The sequence below is a fragment of the Neofelis nebulosa genome, chromosome 4, assembly GCF_028018385.1.
Source record: "Neofelis nebulosa isolate mNeoNeb1 chromosome 4, mNeoNeb1.pri, whole genome shotgun sequence".
NCBI lineage: Eukaryota > Metazoa > Chordata > Mammalia > Carnivora > Felidae > Neofelis > Neofelis nebulosa.
In genome coordinates this window covers 73,577,773-73,603,200 of record NC_080785.1, presented here as the reverse complement: position 1 = coordinate 73,603,200, position 25,428 = coordinate 73,577,773, and the positions used below count along the sequence as shown (strand labels likewise).

The following is a 25,428-nucleotide window of genomic DNA, read 5'->3' as shown; positions in this document are numbered from 1 at the left end:
TTTCAAAGGTAAGAGTTACTGGTGCCTACTTCTGGGCTCTTTTTATACTCTGGGTGCAGAATATCACAAAAATTCATCTCAGAAACAATGAACTAGAAGGAGAAATAGAAGGTAACCGAAGTCAATAGTTTATTATGGTTTTGTGTCTGAATGAGACCAAATAAACAGGATACCGTAACTGTCATTCTCTGCCAACATAGGGCCTTGGGTTTGCTCTTTGTATTTTGGCTTGGATGAAGGCTTCCCCCAGTGTGGGGTGTGGGGTGTGGGGTGTGGGGTGCTGCTTGTTCATGGGCTATCCAAGTTTACTATAAATTTAGTATCTTCACAGCAACACAGCTCCAGAAGAACGCCTTCACACACCTTTGCAGGTACCTAGCTGTTTCTCAAACCAGGTCACTACAGACAGGTCAATGTTCCTGACGCCCTTCTTCCCTAACCCTTGAGCTGTATTTCCCCAGACTTTGCATATGCAGTTCTGGAAATAGTGGTTATGGCAAAAAACATTTGGAAACCTGTAACTGAGTCTTTTCTAGCGGCTACAATGTAACAGACTATTTTTGCAACAGGTCCTACTCATGGCAAGCCCAGTCTGGATGTGTCTGTAGTTGTAAGCAAAACCCTTTCTTCCTAGCCCTGTTTGTTTGTTTATTTATTTTAATGTTTATTTATTTTTGAGAGAGAGACAGAGCACAGTGGGAGAGAACAGAGAGAGAGAGAGAGAGAGAGGGAGACACAGAATCTGAGGCAGGCTCCAGGCTCTGAGCTGTCAGCACAGAGCCTGACGTGGGACTCAAACTCATGAACTGTGAGGTCATGACCTGAGCTGAAGTCAGACACTCAACTGACTGAGCCACCCAGGCTCCATTCTGTCCCCCAGGTGACCATGGGCAGTAATAATATTAGGGGCATGGTATGGGGAAGTTCATCATTTAAAAGAGGAAACATAAACCTAATGAAAGAATAGCACTTTCTTACTCACCACTGAGGTAAGAGCCATCTGAAAACTGTAGATGCGGGCAAGGCCAAAGTCAGCCAGTTTTATTTGTCCGCTGCTGGTCACCAGAATGTTCTGAGGTTTTAGATCACGATGCACTACTCGGTGAGAATGAAGAAAGTCCAGACCTCGGAGAAGCTGAAACATCATATCCTAAATAAAACAAACAAACAAAAAAGAAAATCAATAAACTGTCACGATAAATTTAACACACTGAATCCTTTGTGTTGGAAGTACTTGACGGGTATTTGCTGAATAAATGAATTCGTCTCCCTTTCCATCTCTCCAGTCTGCCATTCTCAAGGTCACTACAAAAAATTTCACATCAGCCTGTATTTTATTAATGAAAGGAAAATTTAAAAATAGGTTCAGATGGCATAGGAGATATTCTGGAAGATAAATACCAAACTGGTGTCTGTAGTTAATGCTAGGGAGAGGAAGTAGGTGGTAAGAAGGGAGACACTTTTTACTTCATATACTTTTATATGATTTAATTTTTTATTTCAACAATTAAAATCCAGTAAATGGTAATATTAATGATAATTCCTATTATTTAAAATTTGTTAAACATTTATTTATTATTGAGAGACACAGCATGAGCATGGGAGGGGCAGAGAGAGAGAGGGAGCCACAGAATCCGAAGCAGGCTCCAGGCTCCGAGCTGTCAGCACACAGCCCGATGCGGGGCTCGAACTAACCAACCATGAGATATGACCCGAGCTGAAGTCGGACGCTTAACCAACTGAGCCACCCAGGCGCCCCAGTAATTCCTATTATTTTTATAGCACCTAACACTAAGCAGTCACTACAGGTCAACCACCACTCTAAACACTTTCTGTTTAGAAACTCAGTGCACAACCAAACACTGAGGTAAATAATATCATTACCTCATTTTATAGGCCAAGAAACAGGTGTTTGTAATTAGCCCAAAGTAACACCACTATTCAAGAAATAGTGTTGATGAAACTGTAGTCTAGAAAAAGTGAGTTCAAATTCAAATTCCCAGTGCACTCCTTTATTAGATCAATGATCAAATGAGCATGTAAAGCCAGGTAAGCCATTTAATCTTGCTGAGCCTCAATTCTCCTGTCTGTAAAATGAGAAAGCAACAAAGCCTACTTCCTAGGATCACTGTTTGTAAAGCACTTAACGCAGTGGTGAGCGTTCAATAAATGGTAGCTATTACCACTTATGGAATGGAGAATGGCGGATATTCAGAAAAAAACCTAATGTCACATCTTCTTCTAACTTTGGGACTGGTAAATTATAAGATTTAAAACTCAGAAACAGTGTCTGAAAGTAGGAATTTAAGACCCTGAGCATTTGATCCTTTGAAATCTAGGGTTAACAAGATTGACCTACCCCCCCAAATATCGTGAGAAACAAGGGAGGATGGAATTATTTTGTTCACATAAGGGTTAGAGAAATGGTAAGGCAGTATCATGGGCTTCACAGCTGGCAGGGGCTGCAAGGACACATTTGTTCACTAGCTGGACCATACTTGGTTATAGGGTTATGGTACTGGTTCTTCCTTCAGAGCTGGGGGCTCTGTCTTTACATCCTGGCTTGTTTAAAACCAAAACCTCAATATTCCATAAAACTAAGAGAAAACAGTGCTTACTTTTTAAAAATAATGTAATGAGATTACATGAAGTAATGTATGCAAACAGGGGTAGTGCAATTCTGGCACATATTAAGCATTCAATGAATGACAGTCATTAAAGTGTCCCATTTCCCAGGGGGAGACAGAGTCACAAACACCCGTAAGAAAATGTGGCCAGTGCCACAAGGTCAGTGAACAAAGCACTAAGCAGTGGTGTGTAATGAATGACACAGGTGTACTAGAATCCTTTCTGATGCACCTCAATGGATATTCTGAATGGGCAGGGTTTGCCTTCTAAGTTTTCAAGGACAAAACCCTTGCAGAAGACTGCACTGTCGAGGGTCACTTCTTCAAGACCTGAGAACCACTGCAGGTCACACACCTCTCAATGCACACACTTCTAGTGTGAAAACAAAGTGTGTGATGTTAACAAAAGTCTACTGGGGCAAATCCGTCACTACTGGAAACGTATGCACACGATTTGTAAGCCCTGGAGTTTAAACAGCTTGACTAACCTAAAGTAATGCCATGCTGACTTGTCACCTATAACTTCTTACATGCTGAACATCAACCACGTAAAACTGCACAAAGAATAAATCTGTTTGGTTCATTTTTTCGTGTTCAAACAGTTTAAGCAGCCAATTAGCAGAATAAAATTTTTGAAATTTGAACTCATTAAGTAATAATAAAGCCCATCTAAATTTATAAAAAGGCTGATCCACAGAGTAAAAAAAAACAAAAACAAAAAAACCAACAACACTGAGGAGGGCACCCATTGGGATGAGCATTGGGTGTTGTATGGAAACCAATCTGACAATAAATTATATTTAATAATAAAAAGTGTGTATTGCTTTTACTTGTGTATTCATTTATATAGGACATACATCTTTCTTAATTATTAAACTTGTATATATTTAATGCAGAAACTTAAAAATTTTTTTTTACAAATCCAGAGGAAGAATAGAAATCACTCAAAATCCTATCACTCAGAGAACAGAGAAAACTTCACTGTTAAATAATTTTTGTCTTGTCTTTCAAAATTACAGCTATTATTGTATTTGTAGGTATAAATATATATTTACATATTAAATATGTGCTAAATAGGGGCACCTGGGTGGCTCAGTCGGTTGAGCGTCCGACTTCAGCTCAGGTCATGATCTCGCGGTCCGTGAGTTCGAGCCCCGCGTCGGGCTCTGGGCTGATGGCTCAGAGCCTGGAGCCTGCTTCCGATTCTGTGTCTCCCTCTCTCTCTGCCCCTCCCCCGTTCATGCTCTGTCTCTCTCTGTCTCAAAAATAAATAAAACCTTAAAAAAAAAATTTTTTTTAAATAAAAATAAAAAAAAATAAATATGTGCTAAATAATGTATAGCACATACAAACAATACTAATATGTAAATATATTTATAAATAAAAATGATTATTCTGTACACATTATTTTGTGATTGTTTTAAAAACATTTAATAATTCATTATGAATGTTTTGCCACTTCAACAAAATTCTTTTGCAATGTATCTTTTTTAACTCAATATCATTTTTATTTTATTTTATTTTTATTTATTTATTTTTTTAATATATGAAATTTATTGTCAGATTGGTTTCCATACAACACCCAGTGCTCATCCCAAAAGATGTCCTCTTCAATGCCCATCACTTACCCTCCCCTTCCTCCCAGCCCCCATCAACCCTCAGTTTGTTCTCAGTTTTTAAGAGTCTCTTATGCTTTGGCTCTCTCCCACTCTAACCTCTTCATTTTTATTTTATTTTAAATGTTTCTTTATTTATTTTGAGAGAGAGAGAGAGAGAGAGAGAGAGAAGAGAGGCGGGCGGGGGGGGGGGGGGAGAGAATCCCAAGCAGGCTCCATGTTGTTAGCGCAGAGTCCTATGTGGGGTTTGATCGCAAGAACTGTGAGATCACGACCTGAGCCAAAATCAAGAGTTGGATGCTTAACCGAATAAGCCACCCAGGTGCCCCAATACAATATGACTTTTAGTGACTACATGATTTTCCTCCCTGGGATATGCCATAGTAATTACTATTTGGTTTTAGTTGGGTTATTATTTTTTTTTTAGTTTATTTATTTATTTTGAGAGAGAGAGAGAGAATGTGTGCCTGAGTGGGGGAGGGGCAGACAGAGAGGGAGAGAGAGAATTCCAAGTAGGCTCCGTGCTGTCAGCACAGAACCTGATGCGGGGCTCCATCTCACCAACTTGAGAGATCATGACCTGAGCTGAAATCAAGAGTCAGACACTTAACCGACTGAGCCACCCAGGTGCCCCAGTAGTTGTGTTATTTTGGAACTTATACCCAGAGTTTAGTTCTCCTTCATTTAAAGACTAGGGCACAGGAAAGAGACTTGCTCCATTATAACTATTACCACCAGCATAGTTTAAATACTGCCAACTGGTATAATTACACTAACATTGATTCCACGTAAATGATGCTTACAGATGTATGGTAGGTTGGTTTTACATAAGAATTAACATTCTTTAGATTTTACTAGGCTATTTAAAAAATATTTTTGTTGAGCAAACTGGGCTTTCTTTTAAACCTACAATACCCAGCTACAAGAGTTTTTTGAACTATGTGAGCTTTGAATTAAATGATTTGAAAAATTTTGCCCAAGTCTCATGATCTTCAGTAATTCAACTGTAAGGTAGGTTGATACATGTTATAGACTTGTAAGAAGTGTGATTTGGGGACCCTCCTCAACCTTTAACCATCATTCACTGGAACACCTAACCTCAAAGGGAAAATATATGCAGCTATGTTGGGGACTCCAGTCACAAAGAAGAAGAAGACGTGGTCCCAATTCCTGAGAATTATATGAATGAATAAACTGTAACAGTAAACAAGGCAGGAAAAAACACCTTTACTTCAGAATCACAAGAAGTGCTTGGATCAAAGATATTTCAAAGGATTCTCTACTTAAGCTTATTATCTGTTCTATCTCAGTTTATACTCAGTTTAAACGTGAGACATACGTTTAAATTAGCTCCTCAAGATTTTAATCTCAATTAATCTGTTTTATACAAGACGCAAATATTTCACAGTAATCCTGATGATGCAATGCAGTGAGACTACGGATACTGCCAATTAAGGCTCTTTAAGTTAAACACAGGTTTAAAACCTTTTTACGTTTCAATGCACAATTCTGGTGGAAGAGGTTTAAACATCTAGTCATACTCATGACAGATAAACAGTCACTTGGGGCCATCACTCTGTATCTTTCCGAAACACGTGCCATGGAAGCATGTTTCAACAGGACCCCATCATGGAATGAAGTCTGGCTCCCAGGGACTTTGGGTGGGGTATTGTCCTTGGCAACCCCCCTAGGAAGATTCCAGACTTTAGTCTGAATACCACAAATCTGTAAAGCCTTGTAATCATTTCTTTTAGGTGTTCTACAAGTTTAATCCTGTTATTTCTTTACAAACAAAACAAACAAGCCAGCTGAAAAGTTACCTCAAGCTTTCTTAATGGGAAAAAGATTTTTCATTGGGTCTTTTTTTTTTCCCCCAACTACAAAGTATAATTAGTTCCAAAAGATAATGAAAACATCCAATTTATATTATATAGTAAATCACAGAAATGACAGCTTTCAATAGACAATTCTGGGTTTTTGGATAGATCTATGTGATGTAGTCACATCCTCAAGATTTTATCAACAAAAATGTACATCAATAGTCTAAAAACTAAAAATAAGGGGCACATGGGTGGCTCAGTCAGTTGAACGTATGACTCTTGATTATGGGTCAGGTCGTGATCTCAGGGTGGTGGGATCGAGCCCCATGTTGAGCTCTATGCTGAGTGTGGAGCCTGCTTTGGATTCTCTCTCCCTCTTTCCCTCTCAGTTAAGTGTCTGGCTTTGGCTCAGATCATGATCTCGCAGTTTGTGAGCTCAAGCCCCGTATCGGGCTCTGTGCTGACAGCTCAGAGCCTGGAGCCTGCTTCAGATTCTGTGTCTCCCTCTCTCTCTTTGCCCCTCCACTGCTCATGCTCTGTCTCTCTCTCTCTCAAAAATAAATGAATGTTAAAAAAAAAAAAAGAACCAAAAAAAGACATGTACAAGCTATAGTCAATGATAATCATTTTTTTCTCCTTATAATGTGTAAACTACAGTCTTCAAATTTGTTATTCAAGTTTTGATAGAAGTACCTTCCTAATGATTTGTTTCCTACAAAAGCCTCCTATCCAGTTTGTTTCCTATGAAGGATGTTACAGGAGTCTACAGTCTAAAATGGATTACATACAACAAAGGTATCTTAAACTGACAACATTCTGGTTTAAGGTAGGGGTTTAGCATTAGGAATAGAAATAAAAGATCATGACAGCCTACATATAAAGGGTGATGGGAAAGCCACAAAGAAAGCAGAGCACTTCGGGGGTGCCTGGGTGGCTCGGTCAGTTAAGCATCCTGATCTCACAGTTCCTGAGTTCAAGTCTTGCATTGGGCTCTGTGCTGACAGTTCAGAGCCTGGAGCCTGAAGCCTAATTTGGATTCTGTGTCTCCCTCTCTCTCTGTCCCTCCCCGGCTTGTGCTCTGTCTCTGTCTCTGTCTCTCTCTCAAAAAAAATAAATAAAATAAAATAAAATAAAATAAAAATAAATTAAATAAACATTAAAAAAAAAAGTAGAGCACTTTAATAATAATGACAACAACGCGGGCTAGGCCCAGGATCCTTTTTTGTTTATGCTGATTAAGACTATGTATTTTAAAATGCTGGTTTAAAATTTTTTTTTAATGTTTATTTATTTTTGAGGAGAGAGAGAGAGAACATGAGCCGGGGAGGGCAGAGAGAGAGAGGGAGACAAAGAATCTGAAATAGATTCCAGCCTCTGAACTGTCCACAGAAAGCCTGACGTGGGGCTTGAACTCATGAACCATGAGATCATGACCTGAGCCAAAGTCGGACGCTTAACCAACTGAGCCACCCAGGTGCCCCTATTTTAAAATTCTTAATTGTGGTAAAATACGCATAACATAAAATTTACCATCTTAACCATTTTTGAGTATATAATTCAGTACTAAGTATATTCACCTTGTTGTGCAAGGTTGTGCAATCTCCAGAACTTTTCCATCGTGCAAAACTTAAACTATACCTATTGAACAATTCCCTATTATTCTCTTCTCCCCAGGTCCTGGCAACCACTCTTCTACTCTATGAATTTGACTACTCTAGATACCTCATGTAACTGGAATCATACTGTATTTGTATTTTTGTGATTTAGCATAATGTCTTCAAGATTCATCCATGTTGTAGCATATGTCAGAATGTCCTTTTTTAAGGCTGAATAATATTCCATTGTATGTATATTCCACATTTTGCTTATTCATTCATGTGTTGAGGGACATATGGGTGGTTTCCACCTTCTGGTGGCTGTTAATAATGCTGCTATGAACACAGGTATACATATATCTCTTTGCAACTTTGCTTTCAATTATTTGGGAGATACACACACACACACACACACACACACACACACACCCAGAAGTGGAATTGCTAGATGCAGTCCCAGGATCTTTTAAAATCACAGTTCTCGGGGCGCCTGGGTGGCGCAGTCGGTTAAGCGTCCGACTTCAGCCAGGTCACGATCTCGCGGTCCGTGAGTTCGAGCCCCGCGTCAGGCTCTAGGCTGATGGCTCGGAGCCTGGAACCTGTTTCCGATTCTGTGTCTCCCTCTCTCTCTGCCCCTCCCCCGTTCATGCTCTGTCTCTCTCTGTCCCAAAAAAAAAAAAAAAAAAAAAACGTTGAAAAAAATAAAATAAAATAAAATAAAATAAAATAAAATAAAATAAAATCACAGTTCTCCTACAAAGTATGGTACAATATTCTACATAAGCAATGGAGTAGTGAATGACAGAGCCATGTCTGGATCATTCAGCAGGTCATACACTCACTGGCGATGTCACTCATTCCGATTTCTGTGCTCAAGGAGAATCTGCTGTTGTCACCACATCAAGCTCACTGTACAGTACACACCTTTTACTCTACTTCAAAACTTGACAGAAGCTCCTTCAAGCTTTCACTGATCAATTCACAACGATAACAATGGGCTGCAAAGACTGCTTTATAAACAGATCCCCCCCTACTTCTCGTTTTGGTCCTCAGGAATACACAAAGAATGCTTCACCCAAAATTACAAAGGGCAAAACAAACTTTGGAAAAGCAAGAGAGGGGGGTTAAAGCAGGTTCCTTAAAACCTCGGACCACCTGGAAGGATGTAATTGGTGAATTCAAAGCAAGCAATAAGTGGGAGGACCTGGTGGAGATGAGCTGCAAGAGTCATGAGTGAGCTTTGTTTCAGAAAAGGGCAGTCAAACTGCCTCATATTCCCCGTCACATCACCACTGTGCCCAGTGGGTCAGGGATGGTGGGAAAGGGATAACGGAGGGCAACACTGCTCCTCACCAGCTCTTCAGCAGAAACAAAGGCAAGGCCCCTAATTTCAAGTGCTGCCTTTCTATTTTTACTGCTTCTAGGCAACTGGATAAAAGCATAATAAAAGTGGCTTTGTATGCCAATTTCATTAATAAAATGTGTATCCTAAAGACAGAATGAAAAGAATCCATATATTATTCATTCCTGGGAGTGATGCTAACGCTGAAGTAAGTAAAGAATCCGTTTCAACCAACCAGGAAAAAGAAAATAACTAATTTTCACCAAGCCTGGAAATGTTGGTACTTGAAGGACAATGTAATGACTAAATAAGTGGACAGTTTGAAAGAAGGAATCGTTATGTCACCACAATGGCTATTTTTAACTCACAGTGGAAAGTCATCAGGAATTGAAACTACAAATAGCAATGTTAATTATAACTTTTTCAGAGCAGGATATAAAAATCAGCATTGCATAAATAAGAAAATACAAAGTACAACTGCCTAGGTTTTTGACTAATGACCCAAACGGTTTCTGTTCTATTCACGTTGTTTTGTAATCTTTTTAAAAACATTTAGCCACATACTGTGGATATATCCCCATTTCAACACATATTATTTGTAATTTCTTTAAACAATATGCTCTATTGGCTGCATTTGGAAAAATACCTTCTCATCTTTCCCCATTCTCCTTCTCATTTCCCTCTTTTGAGAATTTTCCCCTCCCTTAGTACTTCCCTCCTCTCCAAATGAGGTAATGTATTACAAAAAGTTGGTTTTCTGTTCCACAGAGTGGAGCATATTATTATTTGTTTACGGTACCAGACATTGTTGGTTGCCAGCCACGAATGATTGGTCCAAGGTAATCACATTCCCATAAATTTGTTGGAAATTGATCTAGGGATAGACATGAGACCTAGTCCTAGCCAGCGAGACGTATGGACAAATCTGCTGTAGAGTTTCAGGAAGTATTTTTCCCTTTTATAAGACGACCACAGTAGAAAATTCTTGCTGTACTTCCTCCTCACCTCCCAGCCCCCACTCCCTATCCGTGCATCTTACACTAAATGCTGCTGCTTGAGGACCTGAACTTGCAGTTGTAGCAACCATCCTGAAGCACAAAGGGAGACATCATCTGTACGCATAAAATGCCAGAGTATAAATGAGAGAAAAAGTCTGGGTCTTTATGACATTGCTGAATAGCTGAACAACTTTGAGGTTGCCCACCTCTGGTCTTGTAGTTTTAACAGTAATGCCCTTATTTAAAGCTTTTTTTTTTTTTTCTATTGTGTCTTCCGTAATTTGCAGTTGACAATTATTATAAGAAACCAAACTTGACTAAAATTGTACCAACTGAAACCTGTTAAGGTCACTATCTTTCATTCAGAGCCCTCTTTGCCAGTGTGCGCTGCCTCTCTCCCCACACCCTGCCCCTGCCCCACCACGGGGCCTGTATCAACATTCTTTTCCTGTTGCCAATTATCACTTCCAGGGGGTTATCTTTTTCTCTCTGAGACTTATTCCTCCTTCCATTTGTTGTCACAACATTTTCTTCTTCATCGTCATCATTTGCTATCAATCCTCCATATTCCTCAGGGACTATGGCTCATCCTCTCTACCCTATACGCACCATTTTCCTGCATGACTTCAACATTATGCAGCTAGGATGCCCTAGCTAGTACCTTAACTTCAGAGACCTTTGACATCATTAACCCCATTCCATTATTTACCATTTATTTCCATGGCTAAAACTAGGAATGTGTTATTACTCAACTCTGACATAAAATATTTTTAATAAAAAAAGTTTAAGTTACTTTAATCACACTTATTTGGATATCAAAATGTCACTTGAATTTACATAAGCTTATCAGACAGCATAACTAATTAAATTTGCAGAGCAACTTCTTCACACACCATGTGCTAGGTCTGCCAATTCCCTCATCTCTCTTGTTGGTCATTTTATCTTATCTTCTTTACAAAGCTTAATCCTCAGTTAGCCCAACCACTCTCTCTTTCTTGGCTGTTATACCAGTGATTCAGACAGCTGTTATGGGGTAGGGGTAGGGCATGATCACGTATGTGTCCCTTATCGATATGAAGTCAGTCTTAAATCCTGATTACCATAGTGCCACCAGGTAGTCCCCCGTGGTCCCCAATAAGCTCTCTTGCTGTCCTTATAGGCCAGTCCGAATGTTTACTGCTGTCTCCCTAACTTACCATCTCCCTTTCTTCTCTTAGCACACTAGCCTATACTCCACTATAGAGAGACACTCATTCCATCAAGGGGATGCTATTACCTCCCTGTGTCCACCTACAAATTTAAAAGCACTGGCATCTACCCTTCTTCTTTATCCTCTGGTAGGAAGGGTTTCCTTCCTTCTACACAGTATTCATCTCCCTCCTTATGCTCTGGATCTCATTCAATGTAGCTTATTCAAGTACCTTGCTCTACTAGCCATTCCCCTACTACACCTGGGACTTCTTCCCTTTCTATTGCCCCTTGACCAATAAACAACCCAAGCGACCCCCTTCTTTTTTTTTTTTTGTTTATTTGTTTATTTATTTATTTATTTACGAATGAGTGAGGGAAGGGCAGAGGGGGGGTGTGGGGGGAGAGAATCCCAGGAGAGGCAGAGAGAGAATCTTGACACGGGGGCTCGATCCTGTGAACCATGAGATCATGACCTGAGCCGAAATCAAGAGTCAGACTGAGCTACCCAGGTGCCCCCTTTTTCTTTTAAGATTTTATTTTTAAGATCTCTACACCCAACGAGGAGATCGAACTCACAACCCTGAGATCGAGAGTCACATGTTCCATGGATTGAGCCAGCCAGGAGCCCCTCCTCTTCTTTTCTTGGACAAGGATCTTTACACAGCAATGCACATTTTCCTAATTCTTATCCACATCACATCACTACAATGAATGCAGATGCAGCAGCTCTTCCAAGATCACCAATAACCACTTGTTTGCCACAACCAATGGGACATTCCACTCCTCACTTAGCCTTGCCATGGCATTTCACACTGGGTCTCGCCCTCCTATTCACTGTTCTCCAAAATAAAAAGACCTTCTATGTTTCTCATTAGAAATGTAATGCATAATTAACATAATAAACATATTTGTTCTGTTAAAAAAGCCAAAACACAAGGAAAAAAAATACCACCCACAATTCTCCCATCCAAAGACAATCATAATCAATTAACACATTGGTGGTTCCTTCCGTAATTTTTCTGTACATGTATTCTCATATAGAAAGTTATTTTCCTTTTATAAAAGGAATACTAGTGTATGTGATTTTGTAATTGCCTTTTTCACATCATAATGTATACTGGACTCTCATTTGCACATCAATGAATACAGGTCTACCGCTCAATTTTTTTTATCTTTGTTTTTGTTTTTTTTTAATATGAAATTTATTGCCAAATTGGTTTCCATACAACACCCAGTGCTCAACCCAACAGCTGCCCTCCTCAATGCCCATCATCCACTTTCCTCTCCCACCCACCCCCCCCATCAACCCTCAGTTTATTCTCAGTTTTTAAGAGTTTCTTATGGTTTGCCTCCTTCCCTCTCTAACTTTTTCCCCCCTTCCCCTCCCCCATGGTCTTCTGTTAAGTTTCTCAGGATCCACATAAGAGTGAAAACATATGGTATCTGTCTTTCTCTGTATGACTTATTTCACTTAGCATAACACTCCCCAGATCCATCCACGTTGCTACAAAAGGCCAGATTTCATTCTTTCTCATTGCCATGTAGTATTCCATTGTGTATATAAACCACAACTTCTTTATCCATTCATCTACTGCTCAATTTTTAATGGTCATGTGGTATTCTACTTTTATTTGCATACTATCTTTGGCCAGAAGTTTTAATTTATCAAATTACCCACTTTTTAAATTCTACTTTTATCATGTTCTAAACTACTTGAACTTGTTTCTAGACTTTGTTTGGCTCTGTTTAGGGTACAGGGTATCTCTCTCCTTTAATAATTAAGTATTTAGAATTTGTGTTCATATCTGGTAGGGCAAGTGTCCTCTTTCCATTCTTTATAAAATATTCCTGGATATTCTTACATGTTATTGTTCTCAAATGATTTTAAGATCATTTTGTTAAGTTCTCATATCCTTCCACAAACACCTTTCACTAATTTTTAAGAAATTATAATTTGGGGAGTCTTTCATAATTTTGAATCTTTCCTTTTCGCAACATATTGTGGCTCTCATTTTATTCAAGTCTTCTTCTGACTCCCTCCGTAAAGTTTTGTCACTTTTTTTTCACATAATTCCTACATCTGTGAGACCCCTACTATAGTAGGCTGGTGCTCATCCTTGCTTACATGTACTGTACTGTTTCCCCACTGATCTCATTCCTCAAATCTACCCTTTACTCTCTGGCTAGCTTGATCTTTTTAACATGCAGACCTGATCCCATCAGATTAGTCTTATGCTAGAATGCCCTCAGACAAAGCCCACCTGGCTCTCTGGCCTTGTCTCTTGGAACTCCTGAAGACTTTCTCCATCTTTACCCACTCGCTACCCTATGGCACCGCCTTCTGAAAGAGGGGCCTGCTTTAGTCACTCTTCCTTCATATATATGAGGCTCCTAGGACACTGTATTAACAGGTGTCTGTAAAATGACTTTTCACTAAGAAGTGAGACCCAAACTAAAGTGGAAATGACTATGCAATCTATAAAAGCCATTAGCTTAAAAAGGACTCACTGGTTCTTCCCAGGAAGAAATACTTTAGCAGTGATAAAACTCTAGGGAAATCAGAAAAAGTAGGTTTGGATCATGGGATAGGGATCCAAGAGGAATCACATATAAATCAGTATCCCTACCTATTAGCCAATACAGCATCTTCATATGTGTGTTAAGACTTTTGGTTCATTATTTCATAAATATAATACCCTTATGTCTATAATGAACTTCACTGAAGAATGGAATAAAAACAGTTAAAGATGTTTTCTATCTTACCACCTCTATCCAAAATTCTTTTAGCAGCTGACCATCAAGAGACATGGACTTCAGCACACTGTTCCACAGCTAGAAGTATGGCTATAAGTAAGTCTCTTACCCTCTCTCATCCCTAAGAAAAGGATTCTATAGATCAAATCATTTTCCTTAATACATCACTTAGGTACAGAATTGGACCACTGGCTAAATCTCCCAGCACTTTAATTTCATGCCACCACATCAATGTTTCTCAAAGTGTGGTCTCTTAATCCAGTGCTACTAAATTCCATTTCATCTTGGCCACTGGCTGATTGACTCACCAAGGCCCAATTTTTTTGAACCTCAGTTTTTCATTTATAAAAATCAGGATAAATTCTTCCCTTCCTCCATCACAGAACTGCAAAGAGATATTATCATTTTACATTATATATTTGATTTGCTTTTTAAACTGTCAAGTGCTATTGAGCTAGACAATAAATTCCCAGAGAAACAGGAATGTGGGGCATGTTTATACTCTCCATGGAATCCAACAAAGCACCTCACACAGAGAAATCTGTTGATTTTACTTGATTTGATGAATTACTTAACAGTGTATATAGATAGGTATGGAGATGAAGTATAATGACTTTTGCTCTTGGCTTTGTGCACAGCAGTTATATAAAACATCCTCACTGATTAAGCTGATTCCTGAGTCGTTAGAGAAAAGGCTATAATCCTCCATTGTGGTTTATCAGTTATTCACTAAGAATTTAAGTGTTTGCCACGTGGAAACACAAAGAAATCTCTCTTGGAAATGTATATAACCTAAGCAAGCCACCTGCATGTGAGATTCCAAATTTCCATTTAATGATTTAAAAGAAAAAGCACTAAATTTAGAGCAAAAAGCATTACATCTGAATTTCTAGTCTTACTAGTCATATAGCTTACTAGTCATATAATCTAAGGCAGGTCATTTGCAACCGTTGTGGGCCTTGGTCTTCAAGCTATAAAAATGGAAATAAACTTGAAGACACTTAATAAGATATTATATATTTATATATAATTACATATATTGTAATAATATATAATTACATGTAATAAGTAGAACATGAAATACTGAAGTACTTAAATGGTATAAAGTACATGCATCGTAATGCTACCACTTATACAAAAGAAATATGAAGCCTCTACTATGTGTCAGGCATCATGTAGGTGATGTTACACAGAAACACCTAAGACAGAGACTCGGGGTGCTCTTGTTTTACTGGGGAGAGAAAACAGAAATCTACACTACACACTTCAGGTCGGTATATGGCAAGGGCTACAGATGGCATGGGTGCTACTGGCATCGAGTGAGCACTGCGGAGGAAGCTAGCATCCACACTGACCTTGGAGGTTGGGGAATCATCTGCCTGGAAGGCCACACTAGCAGAGGCTTTAGAGAACAAGTGCTCAGGACCAGCAACCACCCCTGCAGAGGGCGCATTGCGAAAGGGGACCACACTGCAAAGGGTTTTACTGCTGGGCCTAGTAGGGAGTGGATAGAGTCTTGTAGTCAGGAAACTAGTGAAAATGTGTAAAAGAACGGTATGTTATTATTGATGCTTTTGCATACAGAATGGATGGGAGGTGCTGTGAGGAGCCTATTCCCCTACTCTGGACATAAGACAGGAGGGTCTGAACTCGAAAGGGAAAGCAAGAGGAAAGTCAATTCACAAGAGAAATGCAATATGTAAATGTCTGTTTTCACAGGTCAACTTTAACAGACCATCTATTGAGGGCTCTGCTCCGTCTCCAGGTTTCACACTGGGTGGCCTTGGGCCTGTTATTTAAGCTCCCCTACCCTCGAATCAAGCCTTAGTTTCCTCATCTGTAAAACAGGGATAATACTTTCCTCAAGGATGCTTGTGGAGACTAAAACCAGTGTGTGAACCCCCCAGCTTGGGTAACTGGAACTGGAACAGGTTTGGAACTGGTGCCACTAAATCAAGAAGAGGACTCACCGTTAGCCATGGCATCTGGCAGAGTTCAGATCCATCTAGTTTTCTCTTGTTAGGACGTGGACAGCCTCCCATCTTCCCAAACAGTGATTATTAAGATCAACAAACACTACTGTGTGCCTATTAGAAGGTACAATCTTTAAAATATTTATTATTTTAATTAAATCAAGTGTTATGTTGCCTGTTCTTTATTTTGCAAGTCTAAAGATGGCTAGCATTTTAGACCTAGATGCATCCTTAGAAATTATGTTATTTACTGAATGCATAATATGTCTCTTTTTGCAAATAACCTAACTTTCTAAAGTGGCTTTAAGTTGCTTTTTACCTTGTATCTAAACTGATTTTTCTATGAGGCGTCCAACTGGTAAGGTTCCCTCAAACTGTCTCATAGGTGCTTTCGCGGATAATAACCGTTTACTCAAAGAATGCAATATAACTTTTTACTTAATGAACATATATATTCAGAAACTAATACGGAGGAGGGAAAAACATTATTAATGAACTTTATTACATAATCAACTTTGGTTGCTTTCTGAGCTTAACAAATAAGAACTAGAATTTGTGATATTATTTCCTTATGTTATCCATTAATGCTGAGCTGTGTGCATTCCAAAACAGAGAGGGGGAGAGAGGAGCAAACGAGGACTCTGAAAAGAACACTTAGCTTCATTTGGTCAAAAAATGGTCTTTACAAAGGTTTTTATTACAGGTCATAAAACACTGCTTACCACAATGTACCTTTCCTTGAAAAAGAAAAGAAATCCCTACAGTGGTGAGAAGCCGAAAACAACTCACTGAGTATTCATGCTTCCTTCCCATAAACACATCTGTGCATATTATCTATTTTGGGGAAAGCTGCATGCACAGCTGTTTATGGGGGCTCAACATTTTTTATTCTGTGTTGTTGCAAGGACTGAATTTTTAAGCTGATCCTGTTAGGAGAGCAAATGCATCTCCAGGGGGAGGAGAACCATATGCTCCTTACTAATAACTCCTTCAATCTATGGGAAGAAGAGAGGCTCTAGGTGTTCATATCTAGTTAGGAAGAGGATGGAGGCCAAGAGAAAAGGGGATCTTTAAGCTAAATGGAACTGACGAGCTAGTCACCAAAACAAAAATGAAAATGACATTAAGAACCTAATGTGTATCTTACAAAGAATTCAGCAAGTTAACATTAAAATAGGCAATACAATAGGATTTGTCCAGGAAAAGATGGGCGGCACTATGGCTAGAGAACTTGTTATGAAGGGTATCCAAGTATAGGTACATATATACACTGAGTGCTGCTCTGATTTAAGGCTGTCCCTCCCCAAAACTTCTTGGACCGATTGTGGTCTCAAACCTGCCCTTCCTGCCTTCAAATCTTTTCCTGGCCCACCTGAAACTCCCAGTCAGCATTTCTGATCATTCTCTTTCGAGGCGCCACAAAATCATCTTTGTATTTCTCCTTACGCTGATCCTCCAATGCCTCACCCTAGTACCTATCTGCCTATCCCTACTCTTACAACTAAAGCTGCTGAGAGAAAATCACCACCACATCATGGTCTGCACTTTCATCTGGGCTTTCAGTATTACCTTTTCTGGGTCTCTGGCAAGCTCCCTTTTCTGTTGTCCACAATGGTTACACTATCTGTGTTCCCAAGTATGTGCTTTGAAAGTATCTTAAATTCTAAATTCTGCTTTAACTACCTCACCTTATTCGTTTATGGCTCCAACATTTGGTCATATTCTGAGGTATCCCAAGTCATAATGGCAGGTGGGACTGCTCTCTTGAGTTTCAGACATGCAAACTTCAAAGTTTCCTGTTCATGTTTTCTAGAATATTCCACAGCAACTGCAATCTCAATATGACCCCAAAACAACAGTACAGTTTTTTCAGCCCCATCAAAATCTGTTCTTCAGCCTGTTATATTTTTTACCTTGTAAATGGTACCACTATTCACCCAAATGATCAAGCCAAAATATTACAGACATTTTAGATTCCTTCTCTTCTCCTGACCAAATAGCTAATCAGTCACCAAATCCTGGTAACTACAGTTCCTAAATTACATTTTAAATCAGCCCTTCTTTCCCATCTCCATGGTCCTTGTCAAGTTGACAGTATCTCTTGCCTGGATGACTGTAATAGTGTTCCAACACAGATAAGCTATCTGTTTTTAGATTTAAGCATCTTTTAATCTTTTTTTCCACAGTGTTGACTCAATGATATTTCTAAAATATAAACTCGAATCATACAGAAGTTCTCTACTGTTCACTGTAAGACAAAGGTAGAACTTAGTTTGCTACCTGAAGCATTTTATGTCTGATCCCTAACCACCTCTGGTTTTATTTCTGGCTCTTTCCATGGTCTGAAGGTGATGAACTCTATTATATCTTGCCCCTTTGTAATGCTGTTCCCTCTGCCTGGGATGTTCCCTCCATTGCCTTACTGCCCAACACACACAGCTTATCTGCCTGGCTCTTTCCAATTTATCTTTCAAGATTTACTTTAAATAGATCTTGGCCAAGACCTGGGTAACTCTCTTCACACACCCAGGCTAAGCTAGGTGCCCCCTTCTGTAATCCCACAGCACTCTGAGTATAGTTCTATTACAGAATTTATCCTAATTTACTGGAATCATGGTATCTCCCTCCCTAATTTAGAGATCCTTAATGCTAAGGAAGGAACTGCAAATGGGGGTAGATGAGAAAATAAAGAAGCATCCCAGGCACTTTGCAGACATTATTTCATTTAATTCTCCCAGCAACCCCTTGAGTAAATGCACAGTCATTCATTCTAAAGTTGTGTCACAGGTACTGTGCTACACTAGAGAACAACAATGCCTGGTCTCATGGAGTTGACAGTGGAGGAGGGGAGGCCAACTCACTTGGTGCTCAGCTGCTCATGCCCTGGGTCTCAGTGAGTAAGTATGAAGGAACTGAACAAACGATGCTTTTAAAATATGCTATGACCCAGCAACTCCACTTTTAGGAATTCACCCTACAGAAGCAACAGCATTAGTTTACAGTAAGTCAATACAAAGAGGATCGATGATATGTTGTTTGAAATAGTAAAAAAATGAAAATACCTAAAATGTCTACCGATAGGAGAAAAGTTCAGTAAATTATGAGTCTACAATGTAAGGGAGAACCTGGGTAATTAGGGAGAACCTGGGTAATTCTGTAAACTAGATAAATCAACAGCAAAAGGCATAAGTAAGCCTTAGAGTAAATACACAGAGCTTGATTCTGGTTTGAAAAAAGAAATGTGTACATGTTCATTAATGCATGTGTGGCTATGTCTGTATCAAGGTGGCTGGATAAAAAAACAGAATACTCCATTAAATTTGAATTTCAGATAAACAACAAATACTTCTCCATATAAATATCTTACATATTGCATAGGACATATTTAAACTAAAAAAGTAGTTGTTGTTTATCTGAAATTCAAATTTAACTGAGTGACTTTATTTTATCTGCTGAATCTGGCAACCCTCTCTGAACACATATAAAAATGTTTGGAAGGAAGTATAGCTACAATTAAAGGTTGTTACCACTGGAGGTGGGGGTAGGAAGGAGAAACAAAAGGAAGAGATTTCTGCTTTTTTATGTCAAGTTTTAAATTGGTAAGATTGTGGATGATTTTTACTTTCTGATGTTTTTCTGAGGTTGCCAGTTAAAATTACATATATATTTATTAAAATATATTTTAATATAATCTTATATAATATGACTTACAATTTTAATACTTAATATAATTTAATATATATATAAATGTCCCTTTTGCCAACCACATTTTTAAACCAGTAGGCAGCAATCTTTTGAAAATCTAAAAATTAGTAAGTCTCTGATAAAATTTGTGAACCAAGAAAAATCCTACTGCTGTTCTAAGTGCAACTCACATTTTAACCTCCACTTCCTGACACAGATCCTACAGAAAAATAGGTACTCAATAAATTTTATACTTTCAATATTTAAAGTAAAAGCTACAAGTAGTTCTAAAAAGACAATAAAATGATCCATTTTACATGATACAAGTAATTATTGGGTTGTTTTTAGACTCTTACTCAGTTAACTGCTGAAATACTTTAGAATGAAAGCTAAATCAATAACGCCTTCCTAGAACAACCCCCAACTTTCTTTAGGCTGAGAGTCCAAAGCTGAAAAGTTTGCAGACAAAATAACCAATGTAGAAACCTTGAAGAAGCACCCATCGCAATAAGACTTGACCTTGCTTTGGGGAGCCTGGGTGGCTCAGTTGGTTAGGCATCAGACTCCTGGTTTCAGCTCAGGTCATGATTCATCATTCGCGAGTTCGAGCCCCACAACAGGCTCTACACAGAGAAGAGCCTGCTTAGGATTCTCTCTCTGCCCCTTCCGCGTGCTCTCTAAATAAAGAAATAAACTTAAAAAAAAAAAAAAAAAAGATGTGACCTTGCCTTATTTCCAACCCCTGCTTCTTCCCTCCTGTTTGTTGGAATCACCATACATACCCTTTCAAAATGGTTTCTCAAATGTTGTGTCTGGCCTCCTGGCTGAAAGCAGGCAACTGTCAGCATAGATTTTAAGGTCATTTCAAACTCTGTCAGATATGACACTTGTTGGCTTGCCAAGAGGTAGCAGGCCTGCCAGTGCTTATTGGTGTTTCCTTAATAGCTTATATTCCAATGTGATTTACTTTTATTATATACTACCATACACCTAAAAGGAATATGATATTTATACCCCCCAACACACACACACTCAAACAAACACAATGTATTTATAAAGCAGCACAGTGGGTAAGCCAAAAGAATGGTTTTCATACTTAAAGTTCATAAAACTCTTCTCTTCTGGCATTGTATTTTTGTCATTTTTTGGGCAGTGACATTACACATGGGAAACAAAGTTTCTAACATTTAAAAGCCCAGATATGAGATTTTACCATCTGTCACATATACTTAGTTTGTAGCTAAAAATATCTTACTAGATACTTAAAATGTCAAAATAGGCTAAAAAGGCAGTAGGGAAATGTCCTGCCTCCATGTATTTTGAAGTGCTTGGCTAGGAGAGACACAAGTGATGATAAAATCACATCTGATGCTCTGAGTGGAAAGAGAAGGATCCCATTCAAATGCCAACACACTGGAAGAAGATTTTAGCCCTGCACATATCTGACAGAGGACTTACACGCTCAGTATGTAAAGAACTCCTACAATTCAATCAGAAAAAGACATATAACACAATCTTTAAAAATAGCGAAGATGTGAACAGGAACTTCACCAAATAGGAAATCCAAATGTTCAGGAGCTTATGAAAAGGTGCTCATTACCCTTATTAGTCATCATGGAATTGAAAAGCATTAATAGACACCATTACAATGGCTTAAGTTGACAACAACAAGTGTTGACAAAGACATGGAGCAACTGAGCCTCTCAGTACTGATGGAGAAATACAGAATAGTTTAAACCATGTTGGAAACTGTTTGGCAAAACTATTGTACACAGAAGAACAAAAACTTCTCTCACAGATATGATGCTGAATGATAAAAGCTTTACACAAAAAAGTACATGCGTTTCTATGAAACAGCCAGTGTAGTAATTACTTCTAGGGAGAGGTTACAGACTGGGAGGGCTCACGAAGAAGTCTTCGGAAATGTTCTCTTTCTGGATCTGGGCTGTGGTTACAACAGTAAAAAACCATCAAGTGGCAGGCATGCTTGAGATGATTGCACTTCTTTATTATATGTTTCTAATACCTCAATTAGAAAAAAAACTCCCTGTCTTTCTAATATCCATTCAAATCTGGGAAGTTATCCAGGTCAGTCATGCTATTCAGGACCTGTCTGGCAGGCACAGTGTTAGAGGCTTCATGGACGAGGCTCTCAGTTTTCCTTTGGGATCTGTTCATTCTTACTTCTCAGCAGTATAATCACTTTGCCTAATTTCCACCTGTATCCGTTTTCTTCACTGGTAGGTGGGAGGATGACACAGGATGACACATCCTGTTACAATAATCAGGTAACGTGCGTATGTAAGTGCTATGAAAAGCACTATGGGTTATATGGATGTACATATTACTGTTATTTATATGGTGTTTGGAAGATTGAAGGTTTCTCCAAATAATGTTAAAGACACTATTTTTTTAAAGATATAATATTTTTTATCTCTGCCATTTCCCTGACAACTCTCAATTTCTTGAGATACAAAACATCAGAGGTTAATTATGAGTAAGATTACAAAGTGTCCAATCCTATTCCTTTCAGCCTACAGTTCACTGCAGTGCCTCAGGGGACGGGCTTATGAGGTTCTGACTGTACCTTTCCTGCTAGGTGACATTGGGCATGTCTGTGTATTTCATCGAATCTAAAACACCATCTATTTTAAGACTATTATTTTAATGTATCACTAAAGAAGGAAGATAACTGCCAATGAAACTATGACACTACTCTTTCTTATCATATAGAGGTTTTAGTTATACTTAGGAAAAGGGCTCCTACTTCTTCAGGTTTGGGTTTTTATGATGTATCATTTTTTTTTAAATTTTTTTTAATGTTTGTGTTTGAGAGAGAAAGAGAGAGAGAGAAAGTGGGGGACAGGTAGAGGGAGAAGGAGACACAGAATCCGACGCAGGCTCCAGGATCCAAGCTGTCAGCATAGAGCCTGATGTGGAGCTTGAACTCACAAACCGCGAGATCACGATCTGGGCCAAAGTCGGGACGCTTAACCAACTGAGCCACCCAGGTGCCCCTGAGGACAATTTCTTATGGAAACTAAGCTAACTCCTAGTGATTATCATATTTTTCTTTATATACATTTAAGCCTTATTTTATCACACAAAACCATGTGAATATATTTGTGTTATAAAAAATGCAAAACTTCAAGAGTAGAAGTTCTACTTGACTAGCTATTAGGATTGTCAGATATAAATCTGAAACACTTACCACCTATTCTAACCTTAGTGTCTTCCAAAGAGGTAGCCACTATTATCAGTTTGCTGTATACTCTTCCAGACTTGGTTCTGTAATTATATGAGATACATATGTGTTTCAGAAAAATGGAACCAAGTTGTCTTCACAGTTCTAAAACCATCTTTTTTTCCCTTTACTTCACTCAACACTATGCTTTAAATGTAATTCCTTACATATTTACAACGTTCTTTTTAATTGTCACATAGAATTCCATTCGGTATTAGAGTCAATTTGGCCCTTCCCTTACTGATGAGCCCTTAGGTTATTTCCATTTTTTCCAATATGATTAATGTTCTAGCAAACTTCCTGATTCAAAGCTCCTTTTGCACTAGTGTCAGGGTATCTCTGAAAGGTGAAAATGCTTGGTCACTGAAAATATTCATTTTTAGTTTTAACAGATACTGTCAGATTGCTTCCAAAATCCTGTATCAGTTTAGGGGCGCCTGGGTAGCTAAGCCGGTTAAGTGTCTGACTCTGGATTTCGGCTCAGGTCACAGTTTGTGAGCTCAAGTCCTCCATCGTGCTCTGCGCTGACAGCATGAAGCCTGCTTGGGATTCTCTGTCTCCCACTCTCTCTGCACCTCCTCTCTCTCTCAAAAATAAGTAAACATTAAAAAAAAAACCTGTATAGTTTATATTCCCACCAGCAGTATACCACTGCTACCTGTCTAGTAAAGACCCTTATTATCTCCCTCTCAAACCATTGGAGCAACTTCTCTGATTGAACTCTGGCCGTAAATGCTCCTAAATGAGCACATCACCACCAAATCAATCAATTAAAAATCCTACAATGACAAAGTCAGCCACCCACCCAAAAGCCTGCCGTTATTTCTCTGTGCCCACACGATCAAGTCTGTTTCTCTCTTGTTTAACTGGCCTCTTGTCCTTATCTCTTGGATGTGCCCAGCCTACTGGTGTCTTTCCTCAAGTGGCAATGGGTCACTCTTGAGTTAAGACTTCCAGGTCCTTGCCTCTTCTGGTTTGTGTCATTCATGCCTTAGAGTGACATCACCAAGGTCCTACCCAAGTGCCTGTTTCTTCGTGAAGCCAGTCTTTATTTTTCCCTCCTCTTAGTTCCTGTAGCACTCATCATTTGTAACACGCACATGGCATCTGCCATATACTGATGTTTTATGTGGTATACTGTGCTTTATGTCTTTCTCTCTATATTTTATTTCCCTTTCTAGATTTTAAACCATGTATAAATTGTGTTTATATGATATATTCACATTATTTAGCACCATTGCTTGACATTCTGCTGTACCATGGCTCACAGAATAAATTAGATGCAAAACTGAAACGTATCTCCTTGCTAGACAGGCTTTCCTATTCTCATTTAAACCATCCAATAAAAGGTGCATTTGAGGTACATCAAAGATTATTTTAAAATTTAGCATTTTATTTTTTAAAATGTTTTATTTGTGTGTGTGTGTGTGTGTGTGTGAGAGAGAGAGAGAGAGAGAGAGACAGAGAGACAGAGAGACAGAGAGGGAGAGGACATGGATAGGGAAAGGGCACAGAGAGAGTAAGATAGAGAATCCAAAGTAGGCTCTGTGCCAAGAGGAGCGAGTGCAATGTGGGGCTTGAACTCATGAACTGTGAAATCATGCCCTGAGCCAAAGGCAGATGCTTGACCAACTGAGCCACCCAGGTAACCCTAAAACTTAGCATTTTAATTTGGTCAGCTGCCATCAGGAAAACAACTAAAAATTGAGGGAAAATACACAAATGTTAAATATACTATTCTCAGGCCTTCCACCGTTCACAATGGAAAACTTTTTTTTAATGTTTATTTTATTTTTGAGAGAGAGAGAGAGAGAGAGTGAGAGAGAGAGAGAGAGTGGGGACAGGGGCAGAGAGACAGGGAGATACAGAATCCTAAGCAGGCTCCAGGCTCCGGAGCTGTCAGCACAGAGCCTGATGCAGGACTGGAACTCAGGCTATGAGATCATGGCCTGAGCTGAAGTCTGATGCTTAACTGCCTGAGCCATCCAGGCTGCCCCACACAATGGAAAACTCTTAAAATCAACTCTCTGAAATCATGATGGCACATTGTGTGCTCTATATTTACAAATTTCAGACATAAAAGTTTGTAGGATTTAACTTTCCAGAGAATCTGAAGATTTTTTTATAGTAATTCAGGAGGTAACTGTCATATCAACAGCAAGAAATATGTGGAAGGAAGAACAAAAAGGCATTTTGTAATCACTGAGGGCCCAAACCAAAAGGAAGAAAGACCATTAGGGACACAAAATAGATGAAGTGATCTTTGTGGGTCATTAAGGCCTCCATGCACCATTTTAGACACTTTTGGTAAGCCACTGCCATCACTGGTCAGACCTTGGGTAGTGCTGTGATCATCTGGGGTCTCTACATTTGAAAAGTACACACAGGTAACTAGAAAGTACATAAGCGAACAATCACCATCCTTTGTATGAGTAAGATGCTGGACTCTTTAAAAATACTGTATACATTTTTAACTAATTTGATTTGTACATTTTAATCCTCATTTACAGATACAAAACCTAAGGCTCAGAAAATTTCAGTGACTTGCTCAGGTCACATGGCTAGTAACCAGGCCTCTTGTTGC

General features: G+C 39.0%; 1 protein-coding gene across 2 annotated transcripts in view; it reads right to left on the bottom strand.

Annotated features, from left to right (window-relative positions):
* CDK6 (cyclin dependent kinase 6) overlaps positions 1-25,428 on the bottom strand; it is a 256,008-nt gene that overhangs the window by 137,420 nt on the left and 93,160 nt on the right. For both annotated transcript variants that reach the window (XM_058725094.1, XM_058725095.1), the window contains one exon: positions 983-1,150. In XM_058725094.1, coding sequence (XP_058581077.1) covers positions 983-1,150 — 168 coding nt within the window. The remainder of the gene's footprint in view (positions 1-982; positions 1,151-25,428) is intronic.